The 20,228-nt window shown below is 44.7% G+C and overlaps 4 protein-coding genes across 9 annotated transcripts; all 4 read left to right on the top strand.

Annotated features, from left to right (window-relative positions):
* The first annotated feature begins 755 nt into the window (after positions 1-755).
* On the top strand, positions 756-4,945 carry crip2l (cysteine-rich protein 2-like). The gene is made up of 8 exons (XM_057017622.1): positions 756-966; positions 2,524-2,618; positions 3,307-3,364; positions 3,450-3,581; positions 3,679-3,747; positions 3,843-3,937; positions 4,326-4,383; positions 4,551-4,945. The coding sequence occupies exons 1-8, from the start codon at positions 924-926 to the stop codon at positions 4,613-4,615; spliced, it is 615 nt and encodes a 204-aa protein (XP_056873602.1). The 5' UTR covers positions 756-923; the 3' UTR covers positions 4,616-4,945.
* Positions 4,946-5,508: 563 nt separating this feature from the next.
* Positions 5,509-8,457, top strand: pnrc1 (proline-rich nuclear receptor coactivator 1). 2 transcript variants are annotated; one of them, XM_057017619.1, is made up of 3 exons: positions 5,509-5,667; positions 5,783-6,103; positions 6,552-8,457. In XM_057017619.1, exons 2-3 carry the CDS (start codon positions 5,792-5,794, stop codon positions 7,020-7,022), a joined length of 783 nt encoding a protein of 260 aa, XP_056873599.1. In that variant the 5' UTR covers positions 5,509-5,667; positions 5,783-5,791; the 3' UTR covers positions 7,023-8,457. The 2 variants fall into 2 exon arrangements, with proteins under 2 accessions (XP_056873599.1, XP_056873600.1); XM_057017620.1 differs by having other exon boundaries at positions 5,531-6,103; positions 6,552-6,852; positions 7,944-8,457.
* On the top strand, positions 7,999-12,666 carry LOC130516510 (uncharacterized). 4 transcript variants are annotated; one of them, XM_057017614.1, is made up of 10 exons: positions 7,999-8,207; positions 9,241-9,314; positions 9,386-9,697; positions 9,839-10,096; positions 10,164-10,232; positions 10,391-10,480; positions 10,624-10,646; positions 10,824-10,880; positions 12,168-12,230; positions 12,426-12,666. In XM_057017614.1, the coding sequence occupies exons 2-10, from the start codon at positions 9,251-9,253 to the stop codon at positions 12,501-12,503; spliced, it is 1,014 nt and encodes a 337-aa protein (XP_056873594.1). In that variant the 5' UTR covers positions 7,999-8,207; positions 9,241-9,250; the 3' UTR covers positions 12,504-12,666. The 4 variants fall into 4 exon arrangements, with proteins under 4 accessions (XP_056873594.1, XP_056873597.1, XP_056873598.1 ...); XM_057017617.1 differs by having other exon boundaries at positions 8,027-8,207; positions 9,389-9,697; XM_057017618.1 differs by having other exon boundaries at positions 8,071-8,207; positions 9,244-9,314; positions 9,389-9,697.
* Positions 12,426-20,125, top strand: btbd9 (BTB (POZ) domain containing 9). Of its 2 annotated transcripts, none has more exons than XM_057017611.1 (11): positions 12,426-12,556; positions 14,895-15,109; positions 15,206-15,569; positions 15,776-16,043; positions 16,114-16,333; positions 16,664-16,783; positions 17,249-17,358; positions 17,424-17,613; positions 17,770-17,877; positions 18,034-18,112; positions 18,770-20,125. In XM_057017611.1, the coding sequence occupies exons 2-11, from the start codon at positions 14,925-14,927 to the stop codon at positions 18,962-18,964; spliced, it is 1,839 nt and encodes a 612-aa protein (XP_056873591.1). In that variant the 5' UTR covers positions 12,426-12,556; positions 14,895-14,924; the 3' UTR covers positions 18,965-20,125. The 2 variants fall into 2 exon arrangements, with proteins under 2 accessions (XP_056873591.1, XP_056873590.1); XM_057017610.1 differs by lacking the exon at positions 12,426-12,556 and adding an exon at positions 13,200-13,359.
* The last annotated feature ends 103 nt before the right edge of the window (positions 20,126-20,228 follow it).

The following is a 20,228-nucleotide window of genomic DNA, read 5'->3' as shown; positions in this document are numbered from 1 at the left end:
GTAGCACCACAATGCTACACCTGGCAATTTGCACCTGGCTACACAAACTCTCACATCTACGCCACATGGTGTTGGCCTATGCTGCTGAGTGGGAATGTCTTGTATGATTTCCAGAAAAGGAAAAAAAAATACTGTTTAACAAACTGCAGATGGAGTGAAAGTTTTATCAGGCAGAAAAACATTTACTTTCTTTGCATCCACTTATTCCAGCTGCCACTCAAACATGAACATTGGTTTGGTTGAACAGGAGGGAATGGGGAAAAAAAGTTCAAGTTTGTTTGTGTGTTTTTACAACATGAAGAATGGACACAGATCTCCTGGGAGCTGCTGAGCATCACTTAACATTCCCTGTCGGGCAATAACCTAGCAACCACACAGAGGAAACAAACAAAGCTGGAAGCGGGGCCATGATGGCTAAATTTAAAATTTACTTGAGAGAACAGGAGCTGGCTGTGACAAAAACACAACAGGATTGTGCTAACTATACTGTTAATGTAATATGGAAATATGGAAAATCTTAAAATAAACTTGAAAAAAAAGGAACTCTTAACTTACATTCAAAATGCTGAGAATTCTGAACGATTGAATGAAAAGTGAAAATTATAAGAAAATAATACAGGAAAAATTCGAAATAGTTGTGTCACGTGACAACAGCAGCGTCGAGTCCCAACAGAGATAGTCTCCGCCCCTTTCAGCGCCCCTGATTGGCTGTAATTCGTATGTGCGGCGATACTGGGGCGTGGTTATGATAATGAAGGTGGGGCAGAGGATGCGAGTGTATCCTCATCATCATCACGACCGACACCTTCGTTCTTCATCCTCCTCTTCTTCTTCGTTGTGAAGCTGCAGACAGTCGGCCGTCAGACTCGCAGAGCTCTGGGACACCGGCACAACCGTAGATCGTGTCTTTGTTCAGCCGGAAAATGGCGTCAAAATGTCCAAAATGCGACAAGACGGTTTATTTCGGTAAGTTTTCTGCAGGTAGCGTCGAAATGAAACAAAACCCTAATCGCTGGTCGTTGGGTGGAGACTTTAACCACTCTTGTCAATATTTATTCGACATGAAATAATCAAACCAGTGAAACGAGGCTAGATTTTTAAAAAAGGACATTCATGACCATCGGAACTGGTTGACAAAAAGGCCATATTTCATTTCATTTCATATGGTGATATTATTTAATTGTCCATTGGAGAAAATCGTTTTAAGAATCATGAGATTAGTTAGACTGCAAAGTCTAGTTCAGACGGCAGAGGTGTATAAATTACAACAATTATAAAGGACTAAATTTCTTTGCTGAATTTACTGACATCTTTGGCTCTTTCAGAAAAATTGGTAGTCCTGTTTAAGCATCTTGAGTTATTTCTGGATTTTTGGCTGATTTTTGATCTGTGTGTCTGTTGTGTTTGGGTCCTGTGTCCAGATGCTCCTGGAACTTTTGCTCCAGATATAATATACCGGTAATCAGCAGAAATAATGTTAACTTTCAACACTGCAGCCCCCGCCCCAGAGTTTCCTGAACATTTAATTGCTTTTTGTTACGTCTAGCTGCAAAAGCCTTTGCAGACCCTTTCAAGCAAAGCATTTTGTGAGTATGCTGGATGTGACCATTCCTCACTCCTCGTGGGCTATTATTGTCTCCATATCTGTGGAAGAGATAACTGGGAGCCATTAACAGCCGTGTATGTTATCATTGTTATCAATCCCAGCCTGATAGTGATTTTTACTGTAAACATGTTGTATTCAGCTCCACCATGAAGGTGATGAGCCCATTGATTTTTCCTTCCTTTCTCTGGCTGATAAAATCCTGCGGCCGAAACAAACATGCTGCATTTAAGTTCATTTCCAGCTGGTTTCTGACATTAAATGCACATTTTAACTGAAATCTTCATGATGACCAGACAGATGATATTTGTGTCACAGACACGGATATTTGAGATACCACGGTTTAAATATGAACACGTGTCTGATATCAGGCCGCCACATGTCTCGCTGACGGGCTGACCAGTGATTCTGAGCAGGAAGTGTTGCCCAGTATCAGTCCGCTGGGATATTCTGGGATCCAGATCCTGAAATTGTTAAGATCAAACACGTACAAAGAATTTTACATGTTATGACAATAAGGAAACACTAAAAAAGTTTCGGTCATTTTTGTGTTCAACTCCAGCTTAATTTGATGCACCGGTTTGGACTAAAATGTCAGAATTTTCACTACTAAAACACATTTTTCAGACAGTTGTTGATTATACCTTATATTCAGATATGAGGCTCTGCTTTGTGTCTTCTTTTCATTCCAGGACTCATGCAAAAAATAACCCCCCCCCCCCAAATTCTTCACCTTTTTTGTTGATGTTTTTGATCTATTTATAAAGCCATTTTCACTTTATCTCTAAAAAGATAAAACACACTGTTTGTCTCTTTTGGCAACAGTTTGATGAACAATTGTTTTATTTGTGCATATTTTATAGCTGCAGCTCAGCTGTTGTTATACATTCCACTCTTCTCTCTCTTTTCTTCCTCTGCAGCGGAGAAAGTCTCGTCTTTAGGCAAAGATTGGCACAAGTTCTGTCTGAAGTGTGAACGCTGCAACAAGACGTTGAATCCTGGAGGCCACGCTGAGGTACAAGGGGTTTGGGGAGCCGTGTGTCAGTGGGTTTCAGGTGGAAAACATGTAACCACATATGAGAACACCACCACTGTGGGAAGTCATTATGGCCCCAATGAGTGACTACAATGACTCCACAACTTGACAGAAAACATCTGAACTCAAACTGCTCACACCTGTGTCGGCAAAACAGCAGTTTAATCAGGAAAATATTCCTTTGTGGCTGTTTTTTGAGTTTTATGGCTGTTAATCACATCCAGCTGATACGACAGCAGCTTGCAGATTTCGGCGCACTGCCTGTCGGTGCCAGGCGAAAACATGTAAGTGGCCACTGAGAGTTAATTATGAAAGTCATTGCATCACAAACGGCTTTGACTGTGTGAGTAAAGCAAGAAACACATTCTAAGAAAGTTCCTTTCTGGCTGTTATTGATTCTGGTAGTTAAAAATGCAACAGTTTCTGTGTGTTTGTTGCGATGGACAAGAGGGTCAAGTCAACTTCACAGAATAAAGCCTGGGTTTGGTCTTGACTGTTGTATTTCAGCTGCCCTCGGGGTCAGGTGTCAGAGTAGTTCAGGGGTGGAAAAGTGTTGGACAACTCAAATCTGTGATGAATGGTGACATTTGTAAAGAAAAATCCACAGTGATTGAACAAAAGTGCAACCTCTCCCTGCTAATTTTTTCCTCCATCTTGTCTTTGGCAGCATGACGGGACGCCTTACTGTCACAAACCGTGCTACGCCGCCCTCTTTGGGCCTAAAGGTGGCGCTTGCTCCTCCTCAGTTCCTCTCTGTCGTCGGTCTGTGGCCTCAATTCTTGTCTGTAACATTTTTGCGTCTTGGACAAGGTGTGAACATCGGCGGAGCCGGTTCCTATGTGTATGACGATCCTGTCAACGAGGCCCCTGCTTCTGTTTCTATGGAAACCAGCAGGAACCAAGAGGAGGAGAAAAGGGCCCCCGCACGAGGACCTGTCAAGGGTGAGAAACGCATGGAGCAAAAATAGATGCTAGGAAAAAATGTGGGGTTGGCTCTGAACTGGAGGGATTTATTGTTATAACTAAAATTATTATTTAGCGGCGAGTTTCTCGTCCTTCTCTGGAGGACCCAACATCTGCCCGCGGTGCAACAAGACCGTGTATTTTGGTGAGCAGATCCCAGTTTCTGTTGGGTCTCAAGCTGAAAAAAGTCCATTTATAAAGGAAAAGAACATGATTCGTGTGGTGTGTGTGTGTGTGTAGCTGAGAAAGTGTCGTCTCTGGGGAAGAACTGGCACCGTCCATGTCTGCGCTGCGAACGCTGCAGCAAGACTTTGGCTCCTGGCAGTCATGCAGAGGTACCAACTTGACCTTTAAAGTCATTTTTTTGTAATTTTTGTGTCATGATTGTCATGTTTCACTGAATTATTTTGGGTCAAACATGTTTAAAAGTGTAAATCCATGCGTCTAATGTAGCACCAGCTATCTAGATCCAGATTCCTTCTTTTGTTTTGTTTTTACATTGAAGAGTAGCTGTGGCAACAAGCAGCAGCTGTGATACTAATGCTTTTAGAAAAGCAGTTGCTGATATAATTATGGGATGTGGGTCTCACAGACATATGATTATAGTCTCAGCATTTGATGTGAGATGTGTCTGAAATCCTGTGGTTTGTGGGCATCATTTTGTGATGAAAATGTAGTTTTAATGTGCTGTACTGTAAAAAAGAGAGTTTCTCTGTGTTGCAGCACGATGGACAGCCGTACTGCCACAAACCCTGCTACGCTGTTCTGTTTGGGCCCAAAGGTATGAAGGGAGGTATAGGGAAGAAGTAAATCTGTTTACAGTTCTAGTCTGGTCGCATCTGCAGCTTTGCACACATGAATATCTGCAAATTCATGCTGGCAGTTTACATGTTTGTTGCCATGGCGATGATGATCCTTCGTGGTGTATTGCCGTCATTCCCTCCTCAGGTGTAAACACTGGAGGCGTTGGCAGTTACATCTACGATGACCCGGTGGAAGAGACACAACCCTGAGCCTTCTGCAGTTGAGGTGACAAAGCTCGTGCAACCCTGGATGGAATCTTCAGTCTGTTTGTTGTATTTGTATATTCTTTATACAGATTTTTGTAAGCTGAAGATGTGTGCTTTTCTGATTAGCCGTATCCTGGTTCTTTTTGCCAAATTTTGGACAGTATTGCCACAGCCTGATAATCACATTGGATGAATCATCCTGGTTTTAAAGAGATGGTTGATGTGTCTAGGTGTTACGAGATAATACTTTGCTGAATGTTTTAAAAGTTGTTCACTGTTGTGAAGTAGCGCACACCACGTTTTCTACAGTAAACTGTGTGAAACCAAATGGCAGATCAGTGTCTGTGGATTGTTTTTCTAATTACAAGCCACAATGATGGGGAAATAATCAGTTATGTATGAAACAAGATTATGAACAGTTGAATGTATTTCAACATCTTGTTTGCAATTGGTTGTTTTTAATGATTAAAAAAAAAGAGTCCATAAATTCTGATTTGTCCAAGTGAAAATCCTCAGTAATTCTGATGAATTTATAGGAAACCAATCAATTTGTAACTAGATATATTTAAAATAAGTCAGTGGTGTGGCGACAGGGCTCAAAAAATGAAGGCCACGCTTCTTACTAATGTTTGCATTTTCAAAATAAAAGTATGAGCAACGCTTCACATTTAAACTTGGGTTAAACTCCATGTATCTGTCTCACTGACGGTTACAAGTGGTTTCAATGTGAGTGGCTTATGTGGATTAAACATAGGCATCCAAATAATTCCCCTTAATCAAAATCCGCGTCTTTAGTGGGCTGGAGACGTATAAAATGTATGACTGTAAGTGAACTCGCTTTACATTTTGGTTCCTAGACGTTCAAAAAGATTTTTTGCTACGTCATCCGTCTCTTATTTTGCTAGTCTTTACCGGAAGTTAAACTCAAAGGACAATAATAGCGACGTCATCTGAAGTAAAACAATCCTGTGTAATTTTATCAGGACAATTTGTTCAGTTTTACAAGTCAATTCTCAAGAATCTTCGACCTGAGTATTTTTTCTCTCCACATAATTGTAAGTTGGACGAAGACGCGGATTTTTCTGTGCTAAAGGGAAAACCGAGCCTCGTTGTTTACGAGTAGTTTACGAGCTGAGCAGAATTTCACACCGTCGTCTATGATTTCATCAGATTTCCGACATGTTTGGCGATAAAACCAACATCGGTGAGTTGCAAAATCACCACCCTAAATCGGCCAACTCCAGCAACAATGGGGTGAACGCGGTCAACAAAACCAGACAGGCGCTGCGCAAGAAACGGGGGAGGAAGCTGCGGTCCGCGGCGCCGAGGCATCAGAAGCCCGACAGAAGCGCCCAGAGCGCCCGCATGACCGATCACAACAACAACCCGTTGACGGCTTCGTCTGCCAACAAACCCGCACTTGGCACCGGGCCCACCGTGACTCAGTCTACACCGACTATCCATCACCTCAAACAGGAGCCCAAGAAAGAGGTAACTTCCTGGCTCATCCTCGTAAACTTCCGCAGTGCGCTGGAGTCGGTGTTTACCTCCCGGTGACCGGCAGCAGCGGCCTTTTCCTCACGGTTCTTCTGCATTTATAAAGCTTCAGTAAGAATAAGCAGCTCGGATTATATGCCTGGAGAACCCGAGAGGGTTGGAGAAATGACGCAGTTGTTTGATTCTCACGCAGACATGAAACCAACCTTGTGATTTTGTGATGCCAATCTTTGGCAGGTGGTGCAAAAAAGCCTAAACTTATCCATATGTACGCTCAAACTTACGCTCCGTTAATACGTATAGACTTAAAAATACATTAAAAAATGCTTATAGTGCCATCATGGGTATAGAACAGCAGGTAAATCGATTTTTCACTGTGTATTGGTCACATTCTGTGTCAACATGTTTGTGGGTTGATTAAAAACATCCATCTGTTTTGTAGTTGCTAAAAGGGTGCAGGCTGGAGCGGGGCAGCGTCCACCCCGGTGGACAACAAGGCCGCCGTCTGCCCAAACACGACCAAGTTGTCCAGAATGTGATTCCACCGAGCTGCAGGTCAAAGCAAGGCCAAACCACCGCTGTCTCCCACTCCGCAAAAAAGATCGACACCAGTAGCCGGAAAAAGCCATCTTCTCTTCACCAGACTAGACTCCGAAAACAGAGAAAACCGCCCGACGCCTCCGGTGCCCCGACGGTCATGGACGCACTGCCTACTGAAGCTTCACCTGAACTCCTCAAAGATGGTGACAAAGCCTACGCCGGAGCAAAGTTTAGCGAGCCTCCGTCACCTAGCGTCTTACCAAAACCTCCCAGTCACTGGGTGGGAGAATACAGGTCTCAGCAGGGCAACCGCTGCCAGGAGCAGATGACCATCCACCTGAAGTCTCTGCTGAAGGTTCAGCTTCAGTCATGACCACTGACTTTTAAATTCAGTCTGGCCTGTTACACGCTGCAGTATGATGTAGGGAGTGGTAGGCGTAGTACATTTACCCAGAAAAAAACACCCTGCCTGCGTGTGTGGTGTCGATGGGGGCATGTTTCCTGCACTAAACCTCTCGCTGCCTTTTTGTTTGGCAGAAAAGGAGAGAACGAGCCTTTAAAAGTGATGCTTTTAAGTCCTGTAAATGTCTCCAGCAGCAGCTCGATCAGTACTTCCTGATTACAGTGACGTCAGGCGATCACAGCAGGGCTGCATCTTCCCCTCCTCTTTAATGGTGGTCGTGCATTTCCTTGAGTTTTTAGCTGAGATTCTTGTTTTGTTACTGAGGTTTTCTCACCCGCCGACTGAAGCACTTTGTTCTGCTGCATCAGTGTGAGGCTGCCTGGACGAAAAGAGACTTTTCTCACGGTTTTGCACTGAATTGTTCACCGTGGACGGGCAGGGGATCCACCTGCTGGGTTGGGAGCCCCACGGATCCCTTCAGGTGCTGCCGGCTCATCTCTGGCTCCAGCAGCCGACAGATGGTTTAGGCTCCAGCCCCGTCCCTGACCTGGGCTCCGCAGGGGTGGAAGCGGGGCTGCTGCAGCACCCAGGGCCGTTCGCCGTTTTAACTCTGTTGCACTGGCGCAGTGAGCGTTCACATCAAGCCAGCTACATTTACACATGCAGCAGGCACTTTTTTACTTGGAGCCCTTTTTTTGCACAGTTTGCATTCATGAGCTGATCAGCAGATCCACATCTGTTCGTGTTTCTGAGTCTGTTTCCAGTAGATTCCTCTTGGATCACAGTGCAGAAACATAAACAATTTTCAGATTAAGCTGCATCAACACATCTGGACTGATGTGGAAAACCACCTCTGGGATTTCTCACTGTGACTGTTTCATGTGTTTTCAGATTTCTCAGACAAAAGAGCCAAAGTTGAAATCAGTCAGAGCCGAGGTGATCAATAATCAAGTAAAATATGTTTTCTGTAGCTTTCTTGACATCATCCCGGAGGACAGATGTAGCATCTTTGTAATAACCAGCATTTATTACATTGTCAAAAACAAAAATCGACGTCGGCTCTGATAATCACACGGTCCATGGTGTTCCAGGGAGAAATTGATCCAGTATTGATCATATTGGTGTGACCAAAACAAGAACAGAAGGGGACAAAGGGTGAGTCTGCCTAACGACAGATTGTTTTAAATATTAACGGGAGTGTCGTGAGTATGCTGTAATGACCTCTGACCTCACACAATGGGAAAGTATCTTACTGAAGACAAAACTGCCCTATTTCATGCAACATTTTCAGATTATTAATCCCAGGTGACACTTAATGTTCACCTCACTTAATGATTAAAACCTACAAATGTTTATTTTATGAATTAGATGCTAACTTAATAATAAATAAATGTTGCTAAAGTCACTTACCTTGTCTTCATTTGTGAAACTTTTGTAGCTAGTCATCTGCGTTGATCCGACATTTTTATTGTTAGAAATTTGTTTCAAGATCGCAAAATGATCAAACAGTCTTTTGGAATCAGTCATTTTGGAGCAACTAAAACAAAAGCGCACATTAAAGGTGAGCCTGGCAATAACATGATCAACTCATGTTTGTCCACAAGGGGGCGGCCGAGCGCAGTTTACTTAAAAACGAGAACGATGATTTCTTTTCAGCCAACACAACATTCTTGAAGGGATGATTTCCACTCCTGGACACACTGATGCATTTTAGGAACAAACAGAAGCACAAAGTTAATTAATGCTTCAATATAAACTCAATTCCCACTATGTCAAGCCAAAGATTCACCTGCTGTAGCCGACCTATCAACATTAAAAAGGATGTGTGTAATCCCAAAAATATCAGGATGAGATTCAGAGGAGCCACTTGTGTGGTTTAATCCAGAGTGTGAATCTTACAGCCAGAGAGCAAAAGGTGAAGGAGAAAACAGACCTTCAGAGGTAAAGATGAACAGTCACCTAGACACGTGCATTTGCACACTAATCTCATTGTATTCCCAGAGACCGTGACACACCCTGACCCTTTTGTCAGATTTAATTGATGGATTTTCAACACTTCCAGAGCAGAAACATGATTTTCAGCTTGTGACGATCCGCAAACAGGAAAAGAAAACAAATGAGAGATGAGGAAGTGAGAGCAGAGACCGGAGGAAACTACTGCAACGACTTTATTTCTAATTGTAACAAGCAGGGGGAAGATGGTGGTTCAGGTTCGATGGATTAAAGGATTGTTTCATCTGATGCTGCTGCTTCGGGCCGCAGGTGAGGACGTGGATCAGGTTTGGAGGGTCGTGTTGATCTGATGAATTTTGATTGACATGATTGTCTGTCAGCAGCTGAAACCACACAGCTGGTCAGAAAAGGAGACAAAGCCATGCTGACCTGCGGCAACCTCAAAGAGAATCCGGCAAAATGCGGAGGTACAACCTGGACTTTTACTGCTGCCGGTACCATAACGACCCAGGAACTGGTCACACTGGGACGTGTCAAGGAAATACGGCAGCTCAGAATTTCACTGTCAGAGGACTGTTCTCTGCTGATCCCGGAGGTCCGAGCTGAGGACGCCGGACAATACACCTGTCGGCAGTTCAGATCAGGGGTCGAACAGCAGCCGGGTGCCCACGTGTACCTGTCCGTGGTTACCTGTGAGTACTGACACAACAATCTGACCAACAACCGACAAGCACAGAACAGAAGCGTTTTCACCGTGTTTGTCTGACAGCTGTAATCAGTAGTGAGAGGGGAACGGCACTGAGAAGTAACCCTTTGCTGCCTGTCCTCATCAGTGACAGCGCAGGTCAAAGCGGACTATGTCGAACTTACCTGCTGCGTGTTCACCTATAAGACCTGCTCACACAAGGTGACGTGGTTCTTCAACGAAGTCCAAATGAAAAAGGGGACTGGCCTGGTCCTCACGTCCCAGAATTCCTGCAGCGCCACTGCGAACGTGATGACCCGTCACGAGTATTGGAAGAGGAATACCCTCCTGACGTGTCAAGTCCAATATGATCAAGTGGTTAAGACCTTTCCACTCAGGGCTCCAGGTGAGAAACATCTTCGGGAATCTCCCATGTCGAGTCTCAGAATTTAGACTTTTCTTCATTATCGCAGGTGTTGCATCAGCAGAAACAACAACAACTGTGTCGACCAGAACAGCCGACGACTCGGCGCCCCTCCGAGGTAAATGTAGTTTAATTCATATCATAAAATCAGATGCTTCCCCTCACTGTTGCCTTAAATCAATTAAATCATCACAATACCTTTATTGTCACAACTTATTAATAATAGTTTTCTGTGCTAACAGCAAAAATCTGGTATTCTCATGTTTTTTTTTGCAGATTTCTGGTGGTTTTTTATCATCATTGCTGCCATTTTTGTGGTGTTTCTAGTGGTTGTTGTGATAGTTGTCAAAAAGAAACAAACTAAAGGTGAGACCAAGGAGCTTTTTACCAGGACGGGGGCAGTGTGTGTGTGTCTGTGTGTGTGTCTGCGTGTGTGTGTGTGTGTGTGTGTGTGTAGGGAGGGGGGGTTTCTGGTAAAAGATAAAAGCAACTCTATTTTCTCTTTCTAGCTGTTGAAAAGAACTGCAACGATGTAAGTTTCCCTTTCTAAAGTATTCAGCTATTTTAAGCGATTAAAGCACAAATGGAAGGCACACCTAATCATCATTGTGTTAAGCTTTTGCGTATTTTTATTTATGTGTTCATTTTGTATCAGCTGTTAAGTAACTGTCGTGACTTTTGACCAAATATGAACACACTCTTCACACAGGGACGGAACACACACTCAGCAGTGACTCATTCTTCCCCAGAAATCAGCCAGGACAAGGTGATGTCAAAGTGTCACGCCGGAATTACACTCTCTAACTGTGTCACAATGCTGGGGGAGGCAGAGGACATTGACACTGCAGTTGGGAGCTGTGGACACAAGGTCTCTGGTGCCGGTTGTGGACGCCAGAAGTAATGGATGCTGTTGGGATGAAAAGGAGTCCCATCGGTCCATTTTGGCCCATGAAACTCCCAAAGAAGTTAATGGTAACCAGCGGTGAGGTCTCTAAGGTTAGCTAGCTCAGTGACCTCAGAGATCCACCCTCAGTACGTCAAGGCTCTGGACATTGTGGGGCTGTCTTGGTTGACATGTCTCTGCAGCATTGTGTGGGAACATCTACTGTATACCAGAGTACTGGAGAGGAGAATCCAGCCCATAGTGGAACCCTGGATACAGGAGGAACACTGGACCAGCTCTATGCCCTCCATGGGGCACTTGAGAGTTGATGTGACTTTGCTCAACCAGAGAAAATGTGTTCTGTTGATCTGGAGTGGGCATTTGAATGTGTCCCCTGTGGTGGAGCTTGGGTTGCGCTGCCAACAGTAACTCAGACCCGTTTCTGGTGCATGCTGGGCTCTGGCAGGGTTGCTCGTTGTCACCGGGTCATCCCTGCTGTTTGCAGATGATGTTTCCTGTTGGATTCATCAAGCCGGGACCTTCAGGATGTACTGGGGCAGTTTACAGCCAAGTGTGTAGCGGCTGAGATGAGAATCGCCACCTCCAAGTCCGGAGCCATGGTTCTCGACCGGACAAGGGTGGCTTTCTGGTGGAGACGTCCTGCCTCAAGGGGTTTCTCGGGTTCAGGAGTGAGGGAAAGATGGAGCGTGAGATTGACATGGTGTGATGGGTGCAGCCCCTGCAGTTATGTGGACGGTGTGTCGGACTGTTGTGGTGAAGAAAGAGCTGAGTTGAAAGGCAAAGCTATGATCCCACTCTCACCTGGAGTCAGAAACGTTGGACAGCGACCAAAAGGAAGAGACTGCAGATGTAGATGTAGATGATGCAGGTGTCTGAAATGAGGTTCCTCTGCGAGGTGGCTGGGCGCTCCCTTGGGGGGAGAAGCTCAGTCACCTGAGACTAGCTCAGAGTAGAGCTTCTGCTGCTTTGCATTGAGAAGAGGCAGCTCGGGCACCTGTTCCAGACGCCTCCCTCGGTGCTCCAAGCATCTCCCAGCAGGAGGAGACCCCAAGACCCAGGACAAGCTCTTGGCTGGCCACATGTTTGAATTTCTGTTGATGAAAGCTTCAGTCAGACAGGAAAAGGTTTTAAAACTAAGTCTGTTTGCAGAGGGATGCTGAAGATCCTGTTTCTTACGCCACCATCATATTCAGGTCCCCACCGAGAGCTCAGGTAAGGGTTTTCTATTAATTTATATATTCCAGATATGTGTGTATTCCAGATCAATGATGCCTTCAGGACAGGAACTGAAACAACATGGAGGTATATCATGACAAATTTAGAGGAAGTAAAGTTTTGCAACAGCTCCTGTAGTGACGTAATGTTCCCTGACTCACAAATACCGGTAACCTTTTTTTTTCTTGTCAGGGTCAAAGAAAAAATAGTGATGGTGGAAAAGTGATCTACACCACTTTGAAATCTGTTCCCAGTGATCCCAGCATCTAACCACTCAAACTAAATCCAGGCTGTCTTACTTTGACCTGTAAATAATTCTGAAGGTATTTTCCATTATTGGAGTACATCTCAACTGCATTTCAGCCAGAAACAAGACAAATATGCATATAAAATGGACTTCTTTCAAATTAAACGTATTATCCTGTTATGAAAACCCATGCCTTTGTTATTGGGATAAGAACAATCTCAAATTATTTAAACTAAACATATTACAATACTTATACTCACTTTTTTATTTTTAAGTGCAATATATCAACACTCTTTGGGGTTACTGTTACTGATATTGTTGCTCATCATGTACCTATGACAAATTATTTACATCCAAATCCTACTTGTATATGAAAGTTTTAGTCAAGTAACATTTTCATTTGAACTTGAATATGATGTCCCAGGATGTTTGATTTATTAGTTTTGTTAAATAATGTCTTGCAAGTAAATTGATCCCTGAGTGTGTGAGATTCACACTAAAAAAACACCTAAAAGAAATATAGTGCTGTTTAGTCTCACAGATTAAGGAAGGACTTGGGAAGAATTCAGATGATGTTGCTTTTAGGGTGATTTTTAGGAACAGGACTTAGTAGCAGCATTTAGGCCTGAAGACGTTCTGCTCAACACTCCAGTCCAGAAGGTGGCGGTAATGGACCTACACGCTGGTGGTCAACCGCTCAAAAGATTGAAGAAGAAGAATAACCTGGGCGTAATTTTGTTGATCCGGAACCAGTTCCCTGTCCTGTATCGTTGAAAGGATTGAGAGTTTGATTATCTTTTTCTTGACTCGTCTGGACGCTAGCTGTTTATTTGATTGAATAACCTCGTCTGACACACGACATTGAAGACAAACCTCCAGGTATGCTGAGAATGATGACTGCATGGCGTAAAAGAAAACATTAGCAGGCTGTTAGCTCATGTCTGCTGAGGTGTCAAAAGTCCAGGACACCAGCGGCTATAAACAAGCAAACAGAGCTTGTTTTGGATTTTTTGTGGAGGCAGTGTTCGCATTATTGTTTTAAAAATGAGAGAACTGACGCCGTAGTACGTTTTACCTTGTAAATTAGCCAGTTACTTGGCGTTAAAACAGTTAGCACTAGTATTGGGCTAGCTAGCCACCGTGGTCCGACCCTGTCTCACCGCGGTGAAGATAGTTTTACATTGGACATTAGACAGATTTTGGCTTCGGCTAAATCTCTCCAGCTGCTCAAACAGTTCAAGTTCACCCCTATTGCGAACTTTACAGTAATAACACGGAGGCAGAAAACGGCTGGAATACAATGTATATGGATCGACTGAGCTAAAATGCTAATGTTTACATCTTGAAATGTAATCGAAAAAAGTGCAAAGGAGTTAAAATGCAAAAATAAGAGCCGTATCTCATGCAGCCAATGGAGCACTACCATCCAAACCTGATGTTTAATCAACTGACCGCTGGACACGGAAGCTAATGAGCTAAAATGCTAATAATAACATATAAAAAACTGAAGGCACCCAAGGCCGAGCATCAAACTGTGATCCGACACCAGTACTGGGTCCTCCGCGGCTGGGAGGCAGTGCAGAAGCACTGGCATGGCTGCCGTGACTGCCAGATCTGGCCAAGCCAAGTGTACTCAAGCCGCTATTCTACTCCACCGGGATGGGTTGCTTTGGCCCATTTGGCCTCGATATGGATGCCTTCCTGCTTTTGGTGTGGCGATTTATCGCCACGTGGGGCACACCGTTCAAAATCCTGTGCAACAACAGCACCAACTGTGTTGAAGGAGACCAGAGCTGAGAGAAGCCTTCAAGGACATGGCACCTGACCTGCAGGACCAGCTGGTGAGGAGGATTTCCTGCCGTTTCGCCAGGTGTCCTGCTCATGGGACAATATGAATCCTCACTGCCGCAGGTCATATACGACCCCAATAGTGTTTTATGGACCCAACGTGGGGACACAGTCAGGCGTAAACCGACAACTTCTGGTCGACCTCCGTCTGACGTTGCCTACAAGGCTGGTCCAAATGGCAGGCCGGTGAGAGTCAGCTTTCCCCGGACCTGATAGTTGGGCTGTAGGCAGGATAATTGACACCCACCTTGGAGTGGACGGGCGGGTCCAGAGAGCCGGCTCATGGGTCCGGCTCATCCAGGTGCCTGAGATCAGTGACACAGGGGATCAACCAATAAGCTTCCCTTCAGAGGTCAAATGTCCTCAAGCCAGACATTTGGGGGCAGCTGTCTGAAAGCCCTACCGGCTGAGGTCTAGTGACACTGGACATCTACCCTTAACCACTGTTTATGACTGAGTTGCCCTTCACCCGGAGTGGAGAGCTTTTCCCGTAGCCAAAACCTATCTACAATCCAACGTAAAACTATCTTCACCGTGGTCGGTCTCTGTGTTCTGCTTTGTTCTAGTGTCAGATGTGACTGTGGCCGTGGTCGAGCATGAGTAACAGCCACCCTTTACGACCACTGGCCTCCGTGTCGGAGATCGACCACATCCATCTTCTGTCAGAGCAGCTGGGAGCCCTGGTGCAGGGCGAGGAATACAGTGATGTCACCTTCATCGTGGAGGGGAAGCGCTTCCCGGCGCACCGGGTCATCCTGGCAGCTCGTTGTCACTACTTCAGGTGAATGTCTAAACGGACAAATCACACAATTATTATTATTATTTTTTTAAATTACATGATTGGTGTGATCACCTATTAATTTAATCTTTCTATCAGGGCGTTGTTGTACGGTGGGATGAAAGAATCTCAACCCCAGGCTGAGGTGTGTCTCGAGGAGACGCGGGCTGAAGCCTTCTCAATGCTGCTGAACTACCTGTACACGGGCCGGGCCAGTCTCAGCTCAGCCAAGGAAGAGGTGCTGCTGGACTTTCTGGGTCTGGCTCACCGCTATGGCCTCCAGCCACTGGAGGACTCCACCTCAGAGTTCCTCCGCACCATTTTACATACCAATAATGTTTGTCTGGTGTTTGACGTGGCCTGCCTATACTCTCTGAGTGCGCTCTGTGCTGCCTGCTGTGCCTACATGGACAGACACGCGCCTGAAGTATTAAATTCTGATGGGTTCCTCTTACTTTCCAAGGTACGTGCTCAAACACTGAAATCCTCACCTCTTACAGGTGTAACCATTATTTTTCGACGGTGACCTCTAGTTGGTTTACATTTTAAAGTAGACCTGTGAAAACTTTGGAAGAGAGTTTGTAGTCACCAAAATACGAAAGGCTACATTGCAGTTTATTGTTGTATTGAAAGTCCGTGGCAAATGAAAGTTGTTGGGTGTGTTTTCAGACTGCACTGCTGACGGCTGTCACACGAGACTCGTTTGCTGCCACTGAGAAGGAGATCTTCCTGGCCTTGTCCCGCTGGTGCCGGCAACGTGACGAAGCCGTAGACACCCAGGAAGTGATGGTGGCAGTTCGGCTGCCCCTCATGACTCTGACAGAGATGCTGAACGTGGTGCGTCCGTCTGGCCTGGTGAGCCCCGATGACCTGCTGGATGCTATCAAGACTCGCTCCGAGAGCCGGAACATGGATCTGAACTACCGCGGGATGCTCAGTCAGTGCCCGCAGATCATTATTACTTCAACTTTTTTGGTACCACTTATATCTCCTGTCTGTGATTTCAGTCCCAGAGGAGAACATCGCCACCATGAAGTATGGCGCTCAGGTAGTGAAGGGCGAGCTCAAGTCAGCCCTGCTCGACGGAGACACACAGAACTACGACCTGGACCACGGCTTCTCCAGACATCCCATTGAAGAGGACGGTCGGTCTGGAATCCAGGTCAAACTGGGCCACGCATCAATCATTAACCACATCCGCCTGCTGCTGTGGGACAGGGACAGCCGGTAAGATGAACTCAGGAGTGTGACCCCCCCCCTCAAACACACTGGCTGCATCTTCAGTGTGTAGGACAGAGCAGCTGCAGCAGACAGCTGAAAATAAAGTCTGTGATTGTGCAGTATTACCACTTTGTAGTCTATAAAGAAGCCACAAAAGGGGGAGTATTATTCCCGTACATTGCTCGGGTTTTTGTTCGTACTCATGCAAAATTGATAGATTATTTATTGTCTATTAGGGCTGATTTTCCTAAACTGTATTTTCCTCAGTCTGAATTTAATTTCATAGAAGTGTGTTTATGTGACAGATTTAACGTGCTGTGGCTGTTGTTATTTTAGATCCTACTCCTATTACATCGAGGTATCCATGGACGAGCTGGACTGGGTGCGCGTTGTGGATCATTCCAAGTATCTCTGCCGCTCCTGGCAGAATCTTTACTTCACAGCCCGAGTTTGCAGGTCAGTCAGACTAAATTTGGATCAGTGGCTTGTTTTTTTTTGTTTTATATTAGCTCGTGTTTAAGGCTTCTGGTTTTGAAATTTGAAAAATGGAATTGGTTGGTCTAATTGGCGCATGAGGTTCCACAGTGGTTTGACTCACTGTCTAATTAATGTGAATAAATATAAACACAAACCAAACACCCTTATTTTAAATGCTCGTCCGTCTGTCCGTCTGTCTGTCTGTCTGTCTGTCTGTCTGTCTGTCTGTCAGTCAGTCAGTCAGTCAGTTATTAAAGTTTTTCTATAATTTATTCACTTGGAGAAACACTTTAAAATAAAAGCAGTTGTTTTATTGTAATCTTGCTTTTTATTTATAAATTAGTATTTATGGAGTAATAATAGGTTTTTGTTCACATTAACTCTTAGATTCAGTAATCAATGATATGAACTTCTTATTTTAACATTTGATGGTCTGCGTCTCAGGTACGTTCGCATCGTAGGAACACACAACACCGTCAACAAGGTCTTCCACCTCGTGGCGTTTGAGTGCATGTTCACCCACCATCCGTTTACCCTCGACAACGGACTTCTGGGTAAGTCACAGGGAGCGTTTCATATCTGAGACGGAGCATCTGTCAACAACTTCTGATGTCTGCAGTACCCACTGAAAACGTGGCAACTGTTGCGGCGTGCGCCAGCGTCATCGAGGGCGTGAGTCGCAGCAGAAATGCCTTGCTCAATGGAGACACACGCAACTATGACTGGGACTCTGGCTACACCTGCCACCAGCTGGGATCAGGAGCAATCGTCATCCAGCTGGCTCAGCCCTTCTCCATCAGCTCGCTCCGGTATGTCCGACACATCTGAACCGAAATGTTGTTGTTGGGTGTTTTATTTTGTGAAAGGTTAACGTTGCTCTGGAGAGGGAGCGTTTGGTTTGTCCCCTCTGGGCACCTGTAGCTCTATGGCAGCACATGTGACAGTTGTATTTCTTCTCTGCTCAGGCTGCTGCTGTGGGACTGCGACGAACGCTCCTACAGTTATTACGTGGAAGTGTCCACCAATCAGCAGCAGTGGACAAAGGTGGTTGACCGCACCAGGGTAGCGTGCAGGTGAGGTTCCTCTCTCCTCCACGGGGGGACCAGCCTCAACTCTATCAGCTATGGCTGATCCAGGTTTCAAAGAAAATAAATGCTAAGCAGTTAAAAATCAGCCTTTTGATCATTACACACGTCTGAACTCGGGTCCACCTTGTTCCTCTCTCACAGATCGTGGCAAACACTGAAGTTTGACAAGTATCCTGCCTCCTTCATTCGTATTGTTGGGACTCACAACACAGCTAATGAGGTGACATGGTTGCACTAAACACTAAATAATATGCTGATAACAAACTCTGAAAGTGACCGACGCTTCACAAGTCGGTGCTTTCATAAAGGCCCTGATTTAAGGATAGAAGTCCTGTTTAGAAATGATGATGAGCAAATGACATCATCTGTATACAGCCGAACAATTTAAATACACCAGCAGCTGACATTTTCATTTCATCACCGTCTTTGGTTATTAAACCAAATGGTGGTGACCTTGGTTCAACCTTTGGCGGTCTCTTGCTGTTATTGTTTCTAAAACATTAGCGCCCTACCCTGCCCCGCCCTTTTCTGTAAGCACTGATGCAATCTTCCCTGGAGGTGGTGGCCCTTGCCTAACGGCCCCTCCACGCCGTTGATAGGCTCATTTTGTTTAATTGACGTATGAGTTGGCTTGAATGGTAGTAGCTTAAGAAAATTAACTCTTTTAGCTCAGGTGCTGAGGGCTTTGTGCATGGAGAGATTCACATCTGGCGATAAACAAACATGAGTCGTCAACAAGTGTCTTCTTTTTTATTTTAATAATACTTCTACATTCTTGTGGTATATAACATTAGCTCTGGTTTAGATTGCACTTGTGTTGATGCATTGGTGGGAGTGTGTTGGATCTCACGCGTGTGTGACTCTGGTTTCTCCTCAGGTCTTCCACTGCGTCCACTTCGAGTGTCCTGCTAAGCTGAACAAGGAGGTAACGGAAGGCAGCCCTGGCCTTGAGCCCTCTGATACTGCGAGCGCCTCCCAGCAGCCCAGACCTCAGCGACCTTCACGCACCCACGGCCTGTTGCCCTCCCAGCCCTCCAGCTCCTCCTCATCGTCCTCGCTGTCCCATCATTAAGAGCCTCCTGTTACTGGAAGGGAGACCTCCAAATGCCATTTTGCACAGCCTCCATCATCACGAATGCACTGCTACAATGCTGCTAATGGCGATTGTCTCATTGTCCTCGCGGTTGTCTTTTAGGGCGTCAGTCTTCCCAGTTTCGCAACAGAAAGTTAGCTGTAAATCTTCGGGCTTAAAGTTTTCTGGAAGTAATTTGTAGCAACTGGTTTTATGAGTTAGTTTTTACAGACAAAAACAATCGAGCTATTTTTTAACAAATTGTCTTAAAAGCAAGTGAAATATTTTCAACATTTGCGACGCAATTCTTGAAAAAGTTGCCAAAGCAGTGGAGCTGTGGAGTTTGTAAACTTGCACTTAATTCAATTATACATTTACATACAAGGAAACAGCTGTTGAGCATTTGCAAACAGAAACTCCACCATCTGCACGTCTGGTTTTAAAAATTCAATCGAACTTGGCTGAAACTTGGATGGATCTTAATTCAGTGTTTTAGGCATCACACGCACATGATTTGGGGATTATTTTATATTAAAAAAAACAGGTTGTGGATGCATAATAAAGTACTCAGGCAGTCAAAAAAAGGCTACTATAGAGTTATAGGTCCACGAGCAGCTGCTATCGGCACTTTATCTCACTGGAGTAAACACACAGGTTACAGTTTAGGTCTTCTGACTCAAACATTACTGGTGCTGGAACATCTGTCCAGCTTGGAGATGTTGCTTTTTTAAAATAACATATTGATGGTGTGGTTTCTTATTTGTTTCTTTAGAGTCCTGGTGTTGCACTTTTTGTTGTTAATTATATTATAAGCTTTTATTTCATGTTAAACTGAGAAGTGTTTCCATGCAGGGCCACTCACTGATGTGTGAACCGCATGTGAACCTCATTGACAGCCTGAAATTGTCTTCCTTAATATCCAAAAGTAGAATTAAAATTGACATTGTTTAGATTGTGATGTAGAGCAGACACTCCCTCCTCTGTATTTATGTATGTGCATAGTTTTACTTAATATATTATTAGTTTTTGATCAGTCTGTGGGTGCATTTCATTTCAATGTCTTGTTCAACACATTAGCCAGCAAAGATGTGATGATGAATGTTTGTTGCTGTCAGAGGTCTTTGATACAAGCAATACAGTGACTTCATCTCTGGACAGTTATTGATTGATTCATTGATTTCCTGTCACACTTACATATGCGCTTGACTCAAGTCCATCTACAGTACATTAGACATCAGGAAAGTCCAATTAAATATTTTAAAAC

Source organism: Takifugu flavidus, chromosome 19 (genome assembly GCF_003711565.1).
Source record: "Takifugu flavidus isolate HTHZ2018 chromosome 19, ASM371156v2, whole genome shotgun sequence".
Classification (NCBI taxonomy): Eukaryota; Metazoa; Chordata; class Actinopteri; order Tetraodontiformes; family Tetraodontidae; genus Takifugu; species Takifugu flavidus.
Note: the sequence above shows the minus strand (reverse complement) of the source record. Positions and strands in the feature narration are given on the sequence as shown.

Bases quoted from the DNA above. Each gene is read 5' to 3' on its own strand.
- crip2l (XM_057017622.1), top strand. From the start codon at position 924: ATGGCGTCAAAATGTCCAAAATGCGACAAGACGGTTTATTTCG. The intron at 967-2,523 runs GTAAGTTTTCTG...CTTCCTCTGCAG, and splicing joins CGACAAGACGGTTTATTTCG to CGGAGAAAGTCTCGTCTTTA. The intron at 4,384-4,550 runs GTATGAAGGGAG...TTCCCTCCTCAG, and splicing joins TGTTCTGTTTGGGCCCAAAG to GTGTAAACACTGGAGGCGTT.
- btbd9 (XM_057017611.1), top strand. From the start codon at position 14,925: ATGAGTAACAGCCACCCTTTACGACCACTGGCCTCCGTGTCGGAGATC. The intron at 16,784-17,248 runs GTCAGTCAGACT...TCTGCGTCTCAG, and splicing joins TTCACAGCCCGAGTTTGCAG to GTACGTTCGCATCGTAGGAA. The intron at 18,113-18,769 runs GTGACATGGTTG...GTTTCTCCTCAG, and splicing joins CTCACAACACAGCTAATGAG to GTCTTCCACTGCGTCCACTT.
- pnrc1 (XM_057017619.1), top strand. From the start codon at position 5,792: ATGTTTGGCGATAAAACCAACATCGGTGAGTTGCAAAATCACCACCCT. The intron at 6,104-6,551 runs GTAACTTCCTGG...TCTGTTTTGTAG, and splicing joins AACAGGAGCCCAAGAAAGAG to TTGCTAAAAGGGTGCAGGCT.
- LOC130516510 (XM_057017614.1), top strand. From the start codon at position 9,251: ATGGTGGTTCAGGTTCGATGGATTAAAGGATTGTTTCATCTGATGCTG. The intron at 10,481-10,623 runs GTGAGACCAAGG...TTCTCTTTCTAG, and splicing joins CAAAAAGAAACAAACTAAAG to CTGTTGAAAAGAACTGCAAC. The intron at 10,647-10,823 runs GTAAGTTTCCCT...CTCTTCACACAG, and splicing joins TTGAAAAGAACTGCAACGAT to GGACGGAACACACACTCAGC.